Here is a 19,602-nt window from a genome sequence, read left to right on the forward strand (position 1 = left end):
TTTGTGGGTTAATTTGGCGTGGTTAAAAATTGTCACTTGTCTGTGGTGTGTAGGATAGTGCTCGTGTACGGGGTGATCTCTGGTTAGCACGCACTCGGTGGGCCGAAGGACCGGTTTACACACTGCATCTCTAAACGAAACTAAACTAAAAGTCTGAAAAATGCTAGCATGGGCTTTAAAGAGTGAGGTTTGGAAACACATCCGTGTACACGAGGTTTTAGAGGTTGTGAATAGTCTGCTGTAAATAACATGTAGGAAAGAAAGAACAGCATCAACTGTTATTTACAGCAGGTAGACCCAAAATGCTGCAGTAACTCAGCGGGGCAGGCAGCATCTCTGGAGAGAAGGAATGGGAGACGTTTCGGGTCGAGACGTTTTGGGTCGGGTCTGTCTGAAGAAGAGTCTCGACCCGAAACGTCACCCATTCCTTCTCTCCAGAGATGCTGCCTGACCCGCTGAGTTACTCCAGCACTCTGTGAAACGCCACCAATTCCTTCTGTCCAGAGATGCTGTCTGTCCCGCTGAGTTACTCCAGCACTCAGTGAAACCTCACCTATCCATGTTCTCCAGAGATGCTGTCTGTCCCGCTGAGTTACTCCAGCACTCTGTGAAACGTCACCCATTCCTTCTGTCCAGAGATGCTGTCTGTCCCGCTGAGTTACTCCAGCACTCAGTGAAACCTCACCTATCCATGTTCTCCAGAGATGCTGTCTGTCCCGCTGAGTTACTCCAGCACTCTGTGAAACGTCACCCATTCCTTCTGTCTAGAGATGCTGCCTGACCCGCTGAGTTACTCCAGCACTCTGTGAAACGTCACCCATTCCTTCCCTCCAGAGATGCTGCCTGACCCGCTGAGTTACTCCAGCTTTTTGTGTCTACCTGCTATAAATAAAAGTTGGTGGGAGATCAGATGTCAATTTTAAACCAGGGCCGAATAGACTGGTTTATCCAAGGGCATTAAGGGATATGGGCAGAAAACAAATAGTGTTGGCTCACAAATCTTTCCTAATCTCTCAATGATTGAATTGACTTTCTTTATTTGTCATTCAAAACAATTTTGAACAAAATTTGGTTACCATGTAGTTATTATAACAATGAAAAAGCAACAAAAGCACACGACTACATAATTCAACACAAACACCCATCACAATGACTCCTCCAGACACCCCCACACTGTGATGGGAGGTAAAAAAGAAAGTCTGATCTCCTCCTTGCTTTTTCACCCGCGGTCGGACAGTCAAAACTGCTGCGTCGAGGCGACCGAGGCTCAAGCCCCCGCCGGGCGAAGGATGATCCTGCGGCCGATTCCAAGCCGCGCCGGACGATGAAAAGTCCCACGAGCGGGCTGACCCAAAGCCCGCGATTCTGGGCGGACGAAGACGCCGTTGCTGGAGGCCCCCGAAAATCGGTCGCCAACCAGTGACCCGCGAGCTCCCGATGTCACGGGGCCCGTGGACAAAGCCTCCGAAGTCAGACAGCTCCGCGATGGTAAGTAGGCCCACGGGCTCTGCGAGCGGAGCCCTCAAGGTCGATTCCAGCTGCAGGCCGCCCGCTCCCTGATGCTAGGCCGCAGCGCAAACGGAGGTGCGACCCGGACAAAGGTCTCACCTCCGTTGAAGAAAGAGGTTTTAAAAAAAGATTCGCCCACCCACCCCCCACATAATACACAACTAAAAGTAAACTAGAACATATGATGCTTTCAAGAGAGAGCTCGATAGAGCTCTTAAAGATAGCGGAGTCAGGGGGTATGGAGTGTGTGAGTCTGTGTACCACGTGTATATGGAGTGTGTGAGTCTGTGTTCCACGTGTACATGGAGTGTGTGAGTCTGTGTACCACGTGTACATGGAGTGTGTGTCTGTGTACCACGTGTACATGGAGTTTGTGAGTCTGTGTGCCACGTGTACATGGAGTGTGTGAGTGTGTACCACGTGTACATGGAGTGTGTAAGTCTGTACCACGTGTACATGGAGTTTGTGAGTCTGTACCACGTGTACATGGAGTGTGTGAGTCTGTACCACGTGTACATGGAGTTTGTGAGTCTGTGTGCCACGTGTACATGGAGTGTGTGAGTCTGTGTACCAGGTGTACATGGAGTGTGTGAGTCTGTGTACCACGTGTACATGGAGTGTGTGAGTCTGTGTACCACGTGTACATGCAGTGTGTGAGTCTGTGTACCAGGTGTACATGGAGTGTGTGAGTCTGTGTACCACGTGTACATGGAGTGTGTGAGTCTGTGTACCAGGTGTACATGGAGTGTGTGAGTCTGTGTACCACGTGTACATGGAGTGTGTGAGTCTGTGTACCACGTGTACATGGAGTGTGTGAGTCTGTGTACCACGTGTATATGGAGTGTGTGAGGTTGCAGCCCCTGTTCCAATATCTAAAGGGGCTGCTCCTTGCCTTTTGGCTGCACGTCTCACCCACCATCCTCATCTGTGGACACCCCTGTGCGTAGGGGAGAGGGTAGGGCCGAAGATGTCCTTGTTGGGTTGCTCCTGGGCCTGGCCAAGCCGGCCATCCACGACTCACGGCGCCAGGCGGAAGAGGGCTCTGCCCAAGCCAGGTGCCTGCCCCTTTTCCGGGGTTACATCCGTGCCCGGGTGGTGTTGGAGAGTGCCTTCTTCTCAATCTGACCTTTCTGTCCTGGGCCTCCTCCATTGTCAGAGTGAGGCCCAGCGCAAATTGGAGGAACAGCACCTCACATTTCGCTTGGGCAGCTTACACCCCAGCGGCATGAACATTGACTTCCTCTAACTTCAGATAGCCCCTGCTTTTCCTCTCCATCCCCCTCCCCTTCCCGGTTCTCCCACTAGTCTTCCTGTCTCCAACTACATTCTATCTTTGTCCCGTCCCCTCCCTGCCTGTCCCGTTGAGTTCCTCCGGCATTTTGTGTCTTAAACCAGCATCCGCTGTTCCTTCATACACATTTTATTGCGGGTTGTAAGTTGTGTCATGTGTTGATCTCTTATTTTGCTCATGTACTTTTATATTTGTGAGCCTTGCATGTGATCTGTTTTGGCATCTGTAGTGTAGCACGGAATGGCATTTCAAGGGAAGAAATAAAAGCAGGACAGCCACGTGGCTCTGGAAAGTGCCAGTAACGAGGTCTAATCTCTTTGTTAGTTTACTCACTACACACAGAGCACGAGGTATCTATTCATGTCCGACTCGAAATAGCTCCTTCCGTTACTGGGCTCGAAGGTCAGGACATATTTGCCGAAAATATAATGACCACCTGTTAGTAGCAACTGTTCTGCCGATGATTTGTTGACTTTACAGTGTCCAGGATTTCCTACTAATTTGTGTACTGAAAGAAGGGCCAAAGGATTGTGGAAAGAGCTGGGCAGGTCACATGCCTCGCACAAGATCACGCACTGGTTTTGCCGTGACTATCATTCACAAGGGAAAATAGGAGAGGCTGGTATCTTGAACACAGAGTCACAGAATCATACAGCGTAGAAACAGGGGTATGGAGAGACGGCAGGTACAGGTTACTGAGTTGGATGATCAGCCATGATCACATTGAATGACGGTGCAGGCTCGAAGGGCCGAATGGCCTACTCCTGCACCTATTTTCTATGTTTCTATGTTTCTAACAGGCCCTCCAGCCCAACTTGCCCATGCTGACCGACAATCTGTGGAATTCATTACCACAGTCGGCAGTGGAGGCCAAGTCATTGGATGTTTTTAAAACGGTGGTTGATAGATTCTTGATTAGTTGAGTGGGAAAGATAGATCAGCCGTGATTGCTCTCTCTTGAATGCATTCAAGAGCGAGCCAGATAGAGCTCTTAAGGATAGCTATTTTCTATGTTTCTATGTTTCTATAGCGGAGTCAGGGGGTATGGGGAGAAGGCAGGAACGGGGTACTGATTAAGAATGATCAGCCATGATCACATTGAATGGTTGTGCTGGCTCGAAGGGCCGAATGGCCTACTCCTGCACCTATTGTCTATTGTGATTGAATGGCATGGTAGACTAAATGGGCCGAATGGCCTAATTCTGCTCCTATGACTTATGAGTACCTTGTATTCCTCCTGGGCAACGTACAACCCAATGGTGTGAGCGTTGAATTCTCCAATTTTAAGGTACACCCCCCCTTCCCCCTCTCCCTCTTTCCTGTGACCACCTAACCTCCCCTCCATCCCGGTCAGGGCGGTCACGGCGGCGCAGCGGTAGAGTTGCTGCCTCACAGCGCTGGAGATCCGGGTTCCATCCCGACTACGGGCGCCGTCTGTACGGAGTTTGTACGTTCTCCCCGTGACCTGCGTGGGTTTTCTCCGAGATCTTCGGTTTCCTCCCACACTCCAAAGACGTGCAGGTTTGTAGGTTAATTGGCTTGGTAAATGTAAAAATCGTCCCTAGTGGGTGTAGGATAGTGTTAATGTGCGGGGATCGCTGGTCGGCGCGGACCCAGTGGGCCGAAGGGCCTGATTCCGCACTGTATCTCTAAACTTAACTAAACTAAACCAAACCAATTTCTCCCACTCCCCCCTGTCCACTGCTGTACAGCACAGGTGATGCAGTACTGTCAATACCAGGCATGTGAATTTTACGCGTTTCGGCATTTTTTAAATCCATTTTACGCGCTTTTTGCACGATTTCCATGTTTTTCACTTTGCCAAAATCACGTTTACCAACGGAGAAATCGGATCGGAAAAAAAAAGAAAATAAACGACCTATAGACTTGTAATGAACATTGGGGTTCCGCTAGAGGTCACTAGGGGTTCCGCGAGAAACTCCCCCCCCCTCGCGCGCCCTGGAAATCTCCCCGAAAATGCGGCACCTAGGCTGGGCAAGGCAGCCAATCTCGACCTCATCGGGACTTCCACGGCCGATCGATGGGTTGCGTTTGCAACCTGTGGCCGGGGCTGTGGAACTCCAGCCCAGCTGGAGCTGGCACATCTATCCCCAGAGCCGAGCGACTTCCTTGGCCGGCTGGATAAACCAGCAAAGCTCTGGAACCAAGAGTGCCAGAAAATCAGTGGTGGAACTGTCATGAGTAAATATTAAATTTAAGTGCAAGATTATATAACTAAATTAATTAAGACTGGGTTAAAATATAAAACTCAGCCGAAAAGCCAATTACTACCTTTTTGGGCTGATTATCAATTAATGTGCGAATTTACTTAAATGTTATTGGTGTACAGTGACATATTCACATTATTTTGTAATGTCCGTTTTTACTTTGAAATGCACTAAAAGTGGCTTGAAACTGGTAATTTTGCAAATTTCCAAATCGGGGTTCCATCCCGACTCGGGCGCTGTCTGTACAGAGTTTGCACGTTCTCCACGTGACCTGCGTGGGTTTTCTCCGAGATCTTCGGTTTCCCCCCACACTCCAAAGACGCACAGGTATGAAGAAGGGTCTCGACCCAAAACATCACCCATTCCTTCTCTCTAGAGATGCTGCCTGTCCCGCTGAGCTCTTATGTTCTATGTTCTAATAGCCAAAATACAATAAACTCATATTTCACACAAACCCCATTTAAAAATATGAATGAATACTATACTGTCACATAATGGGCGCAAACAAAGTTACAAAGTATCCCGCAGGTCCTCCTTAGAAACATAGAAAATAGGTGCAGGAGGAGGCCTTTTGGCCCTTCGAGCCAGCACCGCCATTCAATGTGATCATGGCTGATCATCCACAATCAGTCATTCGTGCCTGCCTTCTCTCCATATCCCTTGATTCCGCTAGCCCTTAGAGCTCTATCTAACTCTCTCTTAAATCCATCCAGTGAATTGGCCTCCACTGCCCTCTGTGGCAGAGAATTCCACAAATTCACAACTCTGGGTGAAAAGGTTTTTTCACACCTCAGTTTTAAATGGCCTCCCCTTTATTCTTAGACTATGTGGCCCCTAGTTCTGGACTCCCCCAACATTGGGAACATTTTTCTTGCATCTAGCTTATCCAGTCCTTTCATAATTTTATACGTTTCTATAAGATCCCCCTCTCATCCTTCTAAGCTCCAGTGAATACGAGCCCTGTCTTTCCAATCTGTGCTGATATGAGGAGAGATTGGGACATTCTTTATCCTTCCCTCCTGCACCTGACAGCGGTCCCCCCACGCCAGGTCTGCCTGTTCTCTGATTATCTCTGTACCTCTCTACGTTTAAGTGTTAATTAAATCGAATTGAGTCACGTTTTAAAAAAAAAATTGGCTGAGGCATTCAGGAAAACATAAATTTAATTTAAAAAATATCTAGTGGTGAGCTGAATCACGGTTTTATGAAAAGTAAAAGCAAATTAATTCGTTATATCAAACCCGTGGAATAGGCAAGGGAAGGCAATTTATTAAGGCCCCTACGTCCCAGCTGTAAGTGGATTACATGGAACGAAATCTAAATTAAATTCCGTCTCAGCAGTGAAAATATAACGTGGGCTTGGATATTACATTTGGCTCTCTCCGTTTTAGTTTTAGAGTTACAGTTTGGAAACTGTCCCTTCGTCCCACTGAGTCCGTGCCAACTAGCAATCGCCTCTACGCTAGTTCCATCCCACACACTAGGGAGAATTTGCAGAAGCCAATTAGCATACAAACCTGCACGTCTTTGAAGTGTGGGAGAAAACCCACATTGGAGAACGTACAAACTCCGTACCGACAGCACCCATAGTCAGAGGTATTTATTCACAAAATGCTGGAGTAACTCAGCAGGTCAGGCAGCATCTCAGGAGAGAAGGAATGGGCGACGTTTCGGGTCGAGACCCTTCTTCAGACTGATGTCAGGGGGGCGGGACAAAGGAAGGATATAGGTGGAGACAGGAAGATAGAGGGAGATCTGGGAAGGAGATGGGGAAGAAAGGGACAGAGGAACTATCTAAAGTTGGAGAAGTCAATGTTCATACCGCTGGGCTGCAAGCTGCCCAGGCGAAATATGAGGTGCTGTTCCTCCAATTTCCGATGGGCCTCACTATGGCACTGGAGGAGGCCCATGACAGAAAGGTCAGACTGGGAATGGGAGGGGGAGTTGAAGTGCTTGGCCACTGGGAGATCAGTTTGGTTAATGCGGACCGAGCGCAGGTGTTGAGCGAAGCGATCGCCGAGCCTGCGTTTGGTTTCGCCGATGTAAATAAGTTGACATCTAGAACAGCGGATGCAATAGATGAGGTTGGAGGAGGTGCAGCACCTCATATTTTGCCTGGGCAGCTTGCAGCTCTTTGCTCCTCTACTCAAATCCACCTTCATGTCCACTGTGTCCATTGTAAACCCAATCATCAAACCATCGGTCTAATGTTGTCTGAAGCCAAACAGATTATTATTATCAACAACATTTGAGTCAAATCAGAAACAAAGTGAGCTTCAGAGCAAATATTCCTAATGATGCCAAAATCCTTTTCCTCTCCTGTGACACAAACTGTTTTTAGTGTAGTTTATTAGTTTTAGTTTAGTTTAGTTTAGAGATATTGTCTATTGTCCAACGCGGAAACAAGCCCTTCAGCCCACCGAGTCCGCGCCGACCAGCGATTCACGTATACAAGTGCTCCTCAACCCATCGGAAACCGAAAATATCGTAAGTTGAAATGCATGGAATACACGTGATCACGTGGCCGGAAGCGCGCTGCGGCTCGCTACAGGTCGCTGGCGTTTGCACCATCGCAAAGTCGAAATATCGTAAGCCGAAGCATCGTAGGTCGGGGAGCATCTGCACTAACACTTTTTACCCAAGCCAATTAGCCTACAAACCCGGAGATCGAAGGAGTGTGGGAGAAAACCGAAGCACCCGTAGAAGACCCACGCAGGTCACGGGAAGAACCTACGGACTCCGCAACAGACAGTCGGGATGGAATCCGGGTCTCTGATTGCTTTAAGGCAGCAACTCTACCGCTGCACCACCGTGCCGCACTTTTAGTTTAGTTTATTCATGTCACACGTACCCAAGTAAAGTGAAAAGCTTTTTGTTGTGCGCTGCCTAATAAGCAAAAAGCCTTTACGTGATTACAATTAAGCCGTCCACGATGTATAGATAAAGGATAAAGTGTGTAACGTTTAGTGCCAGATAACTTTCAGTAAAGTCCAATCAAAGGGTCTTCAATGAGGTAGATGGGGGGGGTCAGGGCCACTCTCTAGTTGGTGAGAGGATGGTTCAGTGGCCTGCTAGCTGTGTGAGTCCCTGCCTCAGCTGCTCTGCCGCTGAAACGCTAAGCCACGCCTTTGTTGTCTCTTGTCTCTACCATCTGCAAACTGGAGGTCATCCAAAACTCTGTCCTGAACCAACACGCCCATTCTTCTTCACCTCCACTGCCTCCCTGCAGAGCAATGCTTCAGTTTTAAAATTCTGATCCGTGTTTGCAATTCTCTCTTTGACCTCCCTTCTATGCCCCTTTGACGTCTGGCCCCCTCCAGTTCAGGCAGGTTGTGCACTCAATTATACTGCTCCAATGTTGTCCTTGCCTTCAGCCCGCAAGGTCCTAGGCTCTGACATTCTCAGGCTCTGACATTCTCTCTCTCACATTCTCAGGCTCTGACATTCTCTCTCTCTCTCTCTCTCTCTCTCTCTTCTCTCTCTCTCTCTCTCTCTCTCTCTCTCTCTCTCTCTCTCTCTCTCTCTCTCTCTCTCTCTCTCTCTCTCTCTCTCTCCTCCTCTCCTCCTCTCCTCCTCTATATCTCTCTCCTCTCTCTCTCTCTCTCTCTCTCTCTCTCTCTCTCTCTCTCTCTCTCTCTCTCTCTCTCTCTCTCTCTCTTTCTTCCCCCCCTCTCCCTCCTCCCCCCCCTCCTCTCCCTCCTCCCTCCTCCCCCCCCTCCTCTCCCTCCTCCTCCTCCTCTCCTCCTCTCCTCCTCTCCTCCTCTATATCTCTCTCCTCTCTATCTCTCCCCCTCTCTCTCCCCCTCCCCTCTCACCCCCTGCTTAAGATTCTCCTTAAAATGTACCTCCTCAAACTAGCTTAAGGTCAAACTAATCTCATTTGCCTGCACGTGATCCATATCTTTCCATTCCCAGCATAACCTTTAGATGATAAAAGACACAGTGCTGGAGTAAATCAGTGGGTCATTGAAACATAGAAACAAGGAAAATAGGTGCAGGAGTAGGCCATTCGGCCCTTCGAGCCAGCACCGCCATTCAATATGATCATGGATGATCATCCAAAATCTGTACCCCGTTCCTGCTTTTCTCCTCAGCTCCTTCCTGAAGGAACGTCAATAGACAATAGGTGCAGGAGGAGGCCATTCGGCCCTTCGAGCCAGCACCGACCGCCATTAAATTCCGGATCCCACCAGTAATTGGAGTACTCACTCTCACCCCCACTCCTGGTACAGCACAAAACGCACATCGGCTTTCCACGCATCAGCACATTAATTTGCCGTTCCATTAGGATTTCTCAGCCAAGCTGTGGTTCATGTTGTAACAGCAGAGAACTTGTGACATCTGTGCTATTTATGTTTTATGACTTTATATTGCACCAAATTGCAGCTCTGTACGACTTTGGTTCGGCTGCTTGTGGAGTGTGGCCTGCAGTGCTGGGCGTCCCTTTACAGGAGGGATGTGGAGGCTCTGGGAACAGAGTACAGTAGAGATTTATCAGAGTGCTCAGGAAAAAAACTGCAGATGCTGGTTAAACTCTCAGGTAGACACAAAATGGTGGAGTAGATCAGAGGGTCGGGCAGCATCTCGGGAGAGAAGGAACGGGTGATGTTTAGGGTCGAGACCCGAAACAAAGTTCAAAGTTCTAAACACTTTATTTGTCCCCGTGGGGCAATTTACAAAGGCACGTGGACGATAGACAATAGGTGCATGAGGAGGCCATTCGGCCCTTCGAGCCAGCACCGCCATTCAATGCGATCATGGCTGATCATTCTCAATCAGTAACCCGTTCCTGCCTTCTCCCCATACCCCCTGACTACGCTATCCTTAAGAGCTCTATCTAGCTCTCTCTTGAATGCATTCAGAGAATTGGCCTCCACTGCCTTCTGAGGCAGAGAATTCCACAGATTCACAACTCTCTGACTGAAAAAGTTTTTCCTCATCTCAGTTCTAAATGGCCTACCCCTTATTCTTAAACTGTGGCCCCTGGTTCTGGACTCCCCCAATATTGGGAACATGTTTTCTGCCTCTAACGTGTCCAACCCCTTAATAATCTTATACGTTTCAATAAGATCCCCTCTCATCCTTCTAACTTCCAGTGTATACAAGCCTAGTCGCTCCAGTCTTTCAACATATGACAGTCCCGCCATTCCGGGAATTAACCTAGTAAACCTATGCTGCACGCCAGGCTGTGCTCTGCAGGCGGTTTCTGTTCTGGAGGCTGATAGAGTGGAACCAGCAGGTGAAGGAGAGCGTGACGACGCTCTCAATGAAGGAGTAGTGAAACGTTATGAGGATGTCCTTGCTGACCCCAAAGGAGTTGAGCTTCCTCAGGAGATTCTGCAGCTGCTGGCATTTTCTGAGGATACCCTCTGTGTTGGAGGCAAATTTCAGCAGGTGTGCCCAGGTACATATTCCTCAACAATCTCCACAGGCTTCCTGTGGATAGTGGTGTTGACTGCCGCAGCCAGTTCCCTCTGCCTGTTGGAGAGGGCCACCGCCATCTCCTTGGTCTGGTTTGCATTTAGTTCAAGACAGGAGTTGTCGCACCACTCCACAAACTCATGAAGAGCCGAGCTGTGGTGCTGTGAGGGGCCTGAGAGCAGAGATAGGAGAACTGTGTCATCAGCGTACTTGACCAAACGACAGCTTGGTCATCAGTGTACAGAATGAAGAGCAGGGGTGAGAGGACTCAGCCCTGCGGGGAGCCAGTTGGTGTGTGGAGAAGGTTGGAGAAGGTGTTATTGATCTGTGACCTGTTGGTGGGAAAGTCCATTCTCCACAGGATTAGTCGGTCATCCAGGTGGAGACGGGTGGTGAGTTTCTCTGCAAGAATGTGTGGCTGCAGGGTGTTGAACACAAAGGAGAAGTCTGTAATCAGGAGTCTGGCTGTAGTGTTGGGGAGTTCCAGATGTTTATACACGCTGTCTATAATGAATGCTTTTGCGTGGTCAACCCCTCTTACCGCCCAATAAGCAAACTAGAAAGAAGGATGAGAGGAGATCTTATCGAAACGTATAAGATTATTAAGGGGTTGGACACGTTAGAGGCAGGAAACATGTTCCCAATGTTGGGGGAGTCCAGAAGCAGGGGCCACAGTTTAAGAATAAGGGGTAGGCCATTTAGAACGGAGATGAGGAAAAACTTTTTCAGTCTGAGAGTTGTGAATCTGTGGAATTCTCTGCCTCAGAGGGCAGTGGAGGCCAATTCTCTGAATGCATTCAAGAGAGAGCTAGATAGAGCTCTTAAGGATAGCGGAGTCAGGGGGTATGGGGAGAAGGCAGGAACGGGGTACTGATTGAGAATGATCAGCCATGATCACATTGAAAGGCGGTGCTGGCTCGAAGGGCCGAATGGCCTCCTCCTGCACTTATTGTCTGTTGGAGTGGGTCCATCTGCGAGTCTGCTGCCTTAATGATTTGGTTTTGTGATGACCCTCTCCATAGCCGCCATCACAAGAGAGGTGAGAGCCACAGGCCGGAGGTCATTCAGGACCGTGATGGTGCCCCTTTTTTGGTTTGCGAATAACTGTGGAGTGTTTCCACAGCTGGGGGACTATGCCGCTGGGCATGGAGCTCTGGAACAGGAGCAGGAACACGCCCGCTAGCTGCTCAGCACAGCACCTCAGGGTACGGCCGCTGATGTTGTCTGGCAAAGGTGCGGAGTTCGCTTTGGTCTTTTTGAGGGCTCGTACCACATCCTCTGTGTTAATGGTGAGGGCAGAGTCTCCAGGTTTGAGTGCGGAGATGGTTGCATCCAGCTGGGTGCTGTAGTCTGCCTCGAATCTGGTGTCGAAGGAATTGAGGTCATCAGGGAGTGATGCTGGGCAGCTGCACGGAGGCAGAGAGGAGAGCTCTTCAGCGGGTAGTCCATAGATCTCAGAGGACCATCGGAACACAGCTACCAGCCTTGGAGGGCATCTACAACACACGATGCCTCAGAAAAGCCACCAGCATCCACAAAGACTCTTCACACCCCTGCAACAGTCTGTTCGAACTCCTTCCATCGGGCAGACGATACAAGGCCTTCTACGCCCGCACCTCCAGACTCAGGAACAGCTTCATCCCCAGGGCCATAGCTGCTATGAACCGGTCCTGCTGAGCCGGATGGTCACATCGCACAGTGAACCGGCACAGACCTACCTGAACTTTGTACTGTTTTAAAACTCTTTCTAATTTTGTTTCACTGGGTTGTATAAATTTATACTGACTAGCTAATTAATTTATTGCATCGTATGGAAGGCATATTCCCAATCTCGTTGTACACCTGAACAATGACAATAAAGATGTATTGTATTGTATTGAATAAGCTTGCGGGTGGTAAAATCCGTATTCACAGCTGCCATGTTCGTGAGACCCTGCCAAGCTGAGCGGAGCTTCCCTCCTGTGAATGTTTGCTCCACTTTGTTGTTGTATTTCAGTTTAGCAGTTTTGATGGCACGCTTGACCTCTCTGTTAACCTCCTGTTTCTCAGTCTCAGAGCCGGTGAAGAAGATTCTCTTTTTCTTATTGAGGATTTCCTCGAGTTCTTTAGTCACCCAGGGTTTATTGTAGGGGAAGATTGTAACCTTTTTGGTGGGAATAATATTGTCCACACAGAAGGAGATGTGTGATGAGACCGTGTCCACTTGCTCATTGATGTTGTTGGACGGGGCTATGAGGTTATCCAGACGTCCCAACCCTTCCGAATTTGGCGGAAAGTTTCCGCTTTCTTATTTCATTTCCGCCATTCCGATTTCGCCTCACATTTTTCCGCGAAACACATGCCCCGCCCCTCGCCCCGCCCCGCCGCTGTACTCGCCTCGCTGCTAGTCTCACCTCGCCTCGCCGCTGTACTCGCCTCGCCTCGCCGCTGGTCTCGAGGCAGGAAACATGTTCCCAATGTTGGGGGAGTCCAGAACCAGGGGCTACAGTTTAAGAATAAGGGGTAGGACATTTAGAATGGAGATGAGGAAAAACGTTTTCAGTCAGAGAGTTGTGAATCTGTGGAATTCTCTGCCTCAGAAGGCAATGGAGGCCAATTCTCTGAATGCATTCAAGAGAGAGCTGGACAGAGCTCTTAAGGATAGCGGAGTCAGGGGGTATGGGGAGAAGGCAGGAACGGGGTACTGATTGTGAATGATCAGCCATGATCACAGTGAATGGTGGTGCTGGCTTGAAGGGCCGAATGGCCTCCTCCTGCACCTATTGTCTATTGTGTCACCTCGCCTCGCCACTGTACTCACCTCGCCTCGCTGCTGGTCTCGCCTCGCTGCTAGCTTCACCTCACCTCGCCGTTCGTCCTGCCTCGCCTTGTCTCTGGCCCGGCCTCGTCTCTCGCCTCTGTCCCGGCCTCGCCGCTGGCCTCGCCTCGCTGCGGAGTGTGAGGCCCGTTGATGTTGAGAGGGGATGGGGGGGGTGGGGTGCGGGGGAGTGGGGCAGTAGAGTTGGAGGAGGGAGTGGGGGTCGGGGGGGGTGGAGGAAGGGAGGGGGAAGGTTGGGGGAGAGTGGGGGTGGGAGGGTTGTGGGGGAGTGGATTTGGGGGGAAAGGGAGGGGAGGGGAGATGGGGGAGGGGGATGGGGAGAGGGGGGGTGGGGGGGGAGTAGGGTTGGGGGGGACATGGACCGTTGTGATTTGCTGTTGAAGACCACTGGAGCAAGTATGCCTTCAATTAAATTAGGTATGTGCAGTTTTTAAATGAAACACTTCATAACTTCATACATTTTATGACCATTGTTCTTTTATTCAATACCAAGAGAATTGGGATGTGTAAGGAAAAAGCAAAATAGAAAAACAAAACAAAGCGTTTTTTTCTTTGTTGTAAAAAGTATTTCTGTTCAATCAACTTTCTATAATAGTAGAATATACTCATGATAGGCCTGACATTGTACATGTAGTCCAAGAACTACAGACTGTTGGAAATAATAGTCGTTTTTCACACGTGAATGTAGCGTAACGTGTACGCGCATTTGGCGTGCATACCTTTTTTTGCTGAAAAGTTGCATTATTATGAATTTTGATGGAAAATTCTGAATTTTGGGACATCAAAATTCTGAATTTGTAAAATCAAATGTTGGGATGTCTAGTTATCGCAGTCGTTGTCTTCAAAGCTTGTCAATGCTGTTATTGGTTTGATGTTTGATGGTGTTAATGACCTTCTCTGACCTCCTTACGACCGATGAGTAGGCTGGTGCAAGCAGAATGGTGTGGTGGTCAGCAGAGCCAGGGGTGGGGCGGGGGGTGGTGGGAGAGTGACGCATCTGTATGCATGTGGGACTGAACCATAGCATTTATCCAGTGTCTTTCCCATGAGGGTGGTGCATGTCACATACTGATAAAGACCTTTGGAGGTAAGAATAGGAAGGCAGAGTATTATCTGAATGGTGTCAAGTTAGGAAAAGGGGACGTACAACGAGATCTGGGTGTCCTAGTGCATCAGTCACTGAAAGGAAGCATGCAGGTACAGCAGGCAGTGAAGAAAGCCAATGGCATGTTGGCCTTCATAACAAGAGGAGTTGAGTATAGGAGCAAAGAGGTCCTTCTGCAGTTGTACAGGGCCCTAATGAGACCGCACCCGGAGTACCGTGTGCAGTTTTGGTCTCCAAATTTGAGGAAGGATATTCTTGCTATTGAGGGCGTGCAGCTTAGGTTTACTAGGTTAATTCCCGGAATGGCAGGACTGTCATATGTTGAAAGAATGGAGCGGCTAGGCTTGTATACACTGGAATTTAGAAGGATGAGAGGAGATCTTATCGAAACGTATAAGATTATTAAGGGGTTGGACACGTTAGAGGCAGTAAACATTTTCCCAATGTTGGGGGAGTCCAGAACAAGGGGCCACAGTTTAAGAATAAGGGGTAGGCCATTTAGAACTGAGATGAGGAAAAACATTTTTAGTCGGAGAGTTGTAAATCTGTGGAATTCTCTGCCTCAGAAAGCAGTGGAGGCCAGTTCTCTGAATGCATTCAAGAGGGAGCTAGATAGAGCTCTTAAGGATAACGGAGTCAGGGGGTATGGGGAGAAGGCAGGAACGGGGTACCCCTTAATAATCTTATACGTTTCGATAAGATGGACAATACGTTCTCGCAGCGTCGGTGAGGTCTGCTTAACCATGAATTCATAAATAAAGAGAAATGGGCAGAACTTCCATCTTGGAACTAAAGTATCTCTTGTTTGCTTCATTCTTTTATAATAATGTTTGACTTCTCGTTTATTTAGCTGGAAAGTGACTGAAGCCAAACAGGAGGGCACACCGAGGTTCAGTCAGTGCATCGCAGAATCCTGGATGAGTTGTACGGTGCTGTTTGAAGAAATGACCCATTTCAAGAAGCAAAACCCAGGAAAGGTAAGGAAATTCGAATTCCCTGCAATATCTAAATAATGTTTGGTTTAGTTTAGAGATACAGCGTGGAAACAGGCCATTCGGCCCACCGAGTCCGCGCCGACCAGCGATCCCCGCACACTAACACTGGCCTACACACTTACATTTATACCAATCCAATTAACCTACAGACTTGTACGTCTTTGGAGTGTGGGAGCAAACCGAAGTTCTCGGAGAAAACCCACACAGTCATGGGGAGAACGTACAAACTCCGTACAGACAGCACCCGGGACGGAACACAGGTCTCTACCGTTGTAAGGCAGCAACTCTACTGCTGTGCCACCGTGCCGCCCTTAAGTGTAGACCTTGTAGGAGTAGTTTTAGATTTTTTAAAGATTTTTTAGATTTAGAGATATAACGCGGAAACAGGCCCTTCGGCCCACCGAGTCCGCGCCGCCCAGCAATCCCCGCACATTAACACTATCCTACACACACTAGGGTCAATTTTTACATTTACCCAGTCAATTAACCTACATACCTGTACGTCTTTGGAGTGTGGGAGGAAACCGAAGATCTCGGAGAAAACCCACGCAGGTCATGGGGAGAACGTACAAACTCCGTACAGACGGCGCCCATAGTCGGTATTGTTAGTGTAGTTTACTGTCACGTGTGCCGAGGTACAGTAGAAAGCCTTTGTTACGAGCTAACCAGTCATCGGAAAGACAAAACATGATTTAGAAGGATGAGAGGAGATCTTATCGAAACGTATTAAGGGGTTGGACACGTTAGAGGCAGGAAACATGTTCCCAATGTTGGGGGAGTCCAGAACCAGGGGCCACAGTTTAAGAATAAGGGGTAGGCCATTTAGAACTGAGATGAGGAAAAACTTTTTCAGTCAGAGAGTTGTGAATCTGTGGAATTCTCTGCCTCAGAAGGCAGTGGAGGCCAATTCTCTGAATGCATTCAAGAGAGAGCTGGTTAGAGCTCTTAAGGATGGCAGGGGGTATGGGGAGAAGGCAGGAACGGGGTACTGATTGTGGATGATCAGCCATGATCACATTGAATGGCGGTGCTGGCTCGAAGGGCCGAATGGCCTCCTCCTGCACCTATTGTCTATTGTCTATTGATTACAATCGAGCCGTTCACAGTGTACAGATACAGGATAGAGGGAATAACGTTTAGTGCGAGGTAAAGTGAGGGTGGAAGCTTCTTAAAATGGGAACGTTTAACGTTCACACTGCTGGCTTGTCTCCTGCAGCTTATATTATTCATTAGTTGATATAGACCCCGGAGAAACACAGCACAGGACGAGGCCTTTGACCCACAATCTTCGTACTGAACATGATGCCATGTCATATGAGGAAAGATTGGAAAGACCGGGCTTGTATTCACTGGAATTTAGGATGAGAGGACATCTTAAAGAAACGTTTAAAATTATAAAAGGACTGGACAAGTTAGATGCAGGAAAAATATTCCCAATGTTGGGCGAGCCCAGAACCAGGGGCCACACAGTCTAAGAATAAAGGGGAGGCCATTTAAAACTGAGATGAGAAGAAACTTTTTAACCTAGAGAGTTGTGAATTTGTGGAATTCTCTGCCACAGAAGGCAGTGGAGGCCAATTTACTGGATGAATTTAAAAGAGAGTTAGATAGAGCTCTAGGGGCTAGTGGAATCAAGGGGTATGGGGAGTAAGCAGGCACGGGTTACTGATTGTGGATGATCAGCCATGATCACAATGAATGGTGGTGCTGGCTCGAAGGGCCGAATGGCCTCCTCCTGCACCTATTTTCTATGTTTCTATGCTAAACTGATCACATCTGCCTGTGCGTGATCCATATCCCTCCATTTCCTGCACTAACTATGAGCCTGCCTAATAGCAACTTAAACGCCACAATCATATCTGCCTCTGCCAACACCTCTGGCAGCGTATGCCAGGCCCCAGACTACTCTATGTGTAAAAGAAACTCGTTCTGCGCATCTCTATTAAACTCTCTCCCTCTCTTCTTTTAGCTGTGCCCTCTAGTGTTGGACATTCCCACCCTGGGGTTAAAAGGTTCAGTTTAGGTTAGTTTAGAGATACAGCGCAGAAACAGGCCCTTTCGGTCCACCGGGTCCGCGCCGACCAGCGATCCCCGCACATCCCCGCACATTAACACTATCCTACAGCCACTAGGGACAATTTTTACATTGGCTTCGGTAAAAACTGTTCATTGTCCCCTGTGTGTGGTGATGAACTAGTGTAAGTCCATAGCAATACATCGCTGTCTTTGTAGAAGTTAACAAGCAAAGGGGCACAGAATGGCGCAGCAGCAGAGTTGGTGCCTTACAGCGATAGAGACCGGAATTTGAACATTTTACTGAGACAACTGTATCCAGCTCAAAAGCTAGACTTAAATCATAACTGTCTAGGTTATAAGTTCAGAACTGATAGGAGCAGAATCAGGCCATTCACGCCACCATTCAATCATGGCTGATCTATCTTTCCCTCTCAATCCTATTCTCCTGCCTTCTCCCCATAAACCCTCAACCGTTAACATTATCCTACACCCACTAGGGACAATTTATACATTTACCAAGCCTATTAAACTACAAACCCGCACGTCTTTGGAGTGTGGGAGGAAACCGAAGATCTCGGAGAAAACCCACGCAGGTCATGGGGAGAACGTACAAACTCCGTACAGACGGCGCCCATAATCGGTATGGAACCCAGGTCTCCGGCGCTGCATTCGCTGTAAGGCAGCAACTCTACCGCTGCGCCACCGTGACTGCACAATATTAGCACGGGGCAATTACCTGTCATATTAATGGAGACATACAGCACAGAACCAGGCCCTTCAACCCAACTGTGTCTATACTATCTATATCTCTCATCATTTTATATACCTCTATCTAGTCTCCCCTCAAACTCTGATGTTCCAGAGAAATAGTTGAATAAAGTTTAACAGTTCAATAATGTGTAATAAAACGCAGAGAAGTTTAATAACCTTTCTTTCTGTTTTCCCTCCGTTCCCTCACCCTCCAGTTTTGCCTCCTTGTTTGCAGTCTGTGTACATTCTGTGCAGTTATTGGACGCTACATACCCGGTGCCCTGGTCTCATACTTCTTGTGTAAGTACTCCTGCTGCTGTCCAAGAACTATTTTATGTCGTCAATGTTTGGTTATACATGTGCCCGCGTAGCTAAATATTAGACAACACCACTGCGCATGGATTATCTCATGGCCGATCTATCTTAGTTCGGAGATACAGAGTGAGAAACAAGCCGTTCGGCTCAGCGAGTCTGCACCGACCAGCGATCCCCGGACATTAACACTACTCTACACACACTAGGGACAGTATTACATTCATATAGAAACATAGAAACATAGAAAATAGGTGCAGGAGTAGGCCATTCGGCCCTTTGAGCCTGCACCGCCATTCAATATGATCATGGCTGATCATCCAACTCAGTATCCTGTACCTGCCTTCTCTCCATATCCCCTGATCCCTTTAGCCGCAAGGGCCACATCTAAGTCCCTCTTAAATATAGCCAATGAACTGGCCTCAACTACCTTCTGTGGCAGAGAATTCCACAGATTCACCACTCTCTGTGTGAAAAAAAACATTCTCATCTCGGTCCTAAAAGACTTCCCCCTTATCCTTAAACTGTGACCCTTTGTTCTGGACTTCCCCAACATCGGGAACAATCTTCCTGCATCTAACCTGTCCAACCCCTTAAGAATTTTGTACGTTTCTATAAGATCCCCCCTCAATCTTCTAAATTCCAGCGAGTACAAGCCGAGTCTATCCAGTCTTTCTTCATATGAAAGTCCTGCCATCCCAGGAATCAATCTGGTGAACCTTCTCTGTACTCCCTCTATGGCAAGAATGTCTTTCCTCAGATTAGGAGACCAAAACTGTACGCAATACTCCAGGTGTGGTCTCACCAATGCCCTGTACAACTGCAGCAGAACCTCCCTGCTCCTATACTCAAATCCCCTCGCTATGAATGCCAACATACCATTCGCTTTCTTCACTGCCTGCTGCACCTGCATGCCTACTTTCAATGGCTGGTGCACCACGACACCCAGATCTCGTTGCATCTCCCCTTCTCCTAATCGGCCACCATTCAGGTAATACCAAGCCAACGAACCGACAAACCTGTTCATCTTTGGACTCTGTACAGACAAGCACCTGTAGTCAGGATCAAACCCAGGTGGGTCTCTGGAGCAGCGAGGCAGTAGCTTTGCCACCATACTTCCCATCATATTTGATAATGAGGGTATTGCAAAACGAGAC

General features: G+C 48.4%; 1 protein-coding gene across 1 annotated transcript in view; it reads left to right on the top strand.

The window, feature by feature from the left end:
- Positions 1-19,602, top strand: part of retreg1 (reticulophagy regulator 1) — a 97,668-nt gene that overhangs the window by 46,687 nt on the left and 31,379 nt on the right. Inside the window, exons 4-5 of the mRNA XM_078414063.1 lie at positions 15,223-15,349; positions 18,349-18,433. Of these exons, the coding sequence (XP_078270189.1) occupies positions 15,223-15,349; positions 18,349-18,433 (212 nt within the window). The remainder of the gene's footprint in view (positions 1-15,222; positions 15,350-18,348; positions 18,434-19,602) is intronic.

Source organism: Rhinoraja longicauda, chromosome 2 (genome assembly GCF_053455715.1).
Source record: "Rhinoraja longicauda isolate Sanriku21f chromosome 2, sRhiLon1.1, whole genome shotgun sequence".
Lineage (NCBI taxonomy): Eukaryota > Metazoa > Chordata > Chondrichthyes > Rajiformes > Arhynchobatidae > Rhinoraja > Rhinoraja longicauda.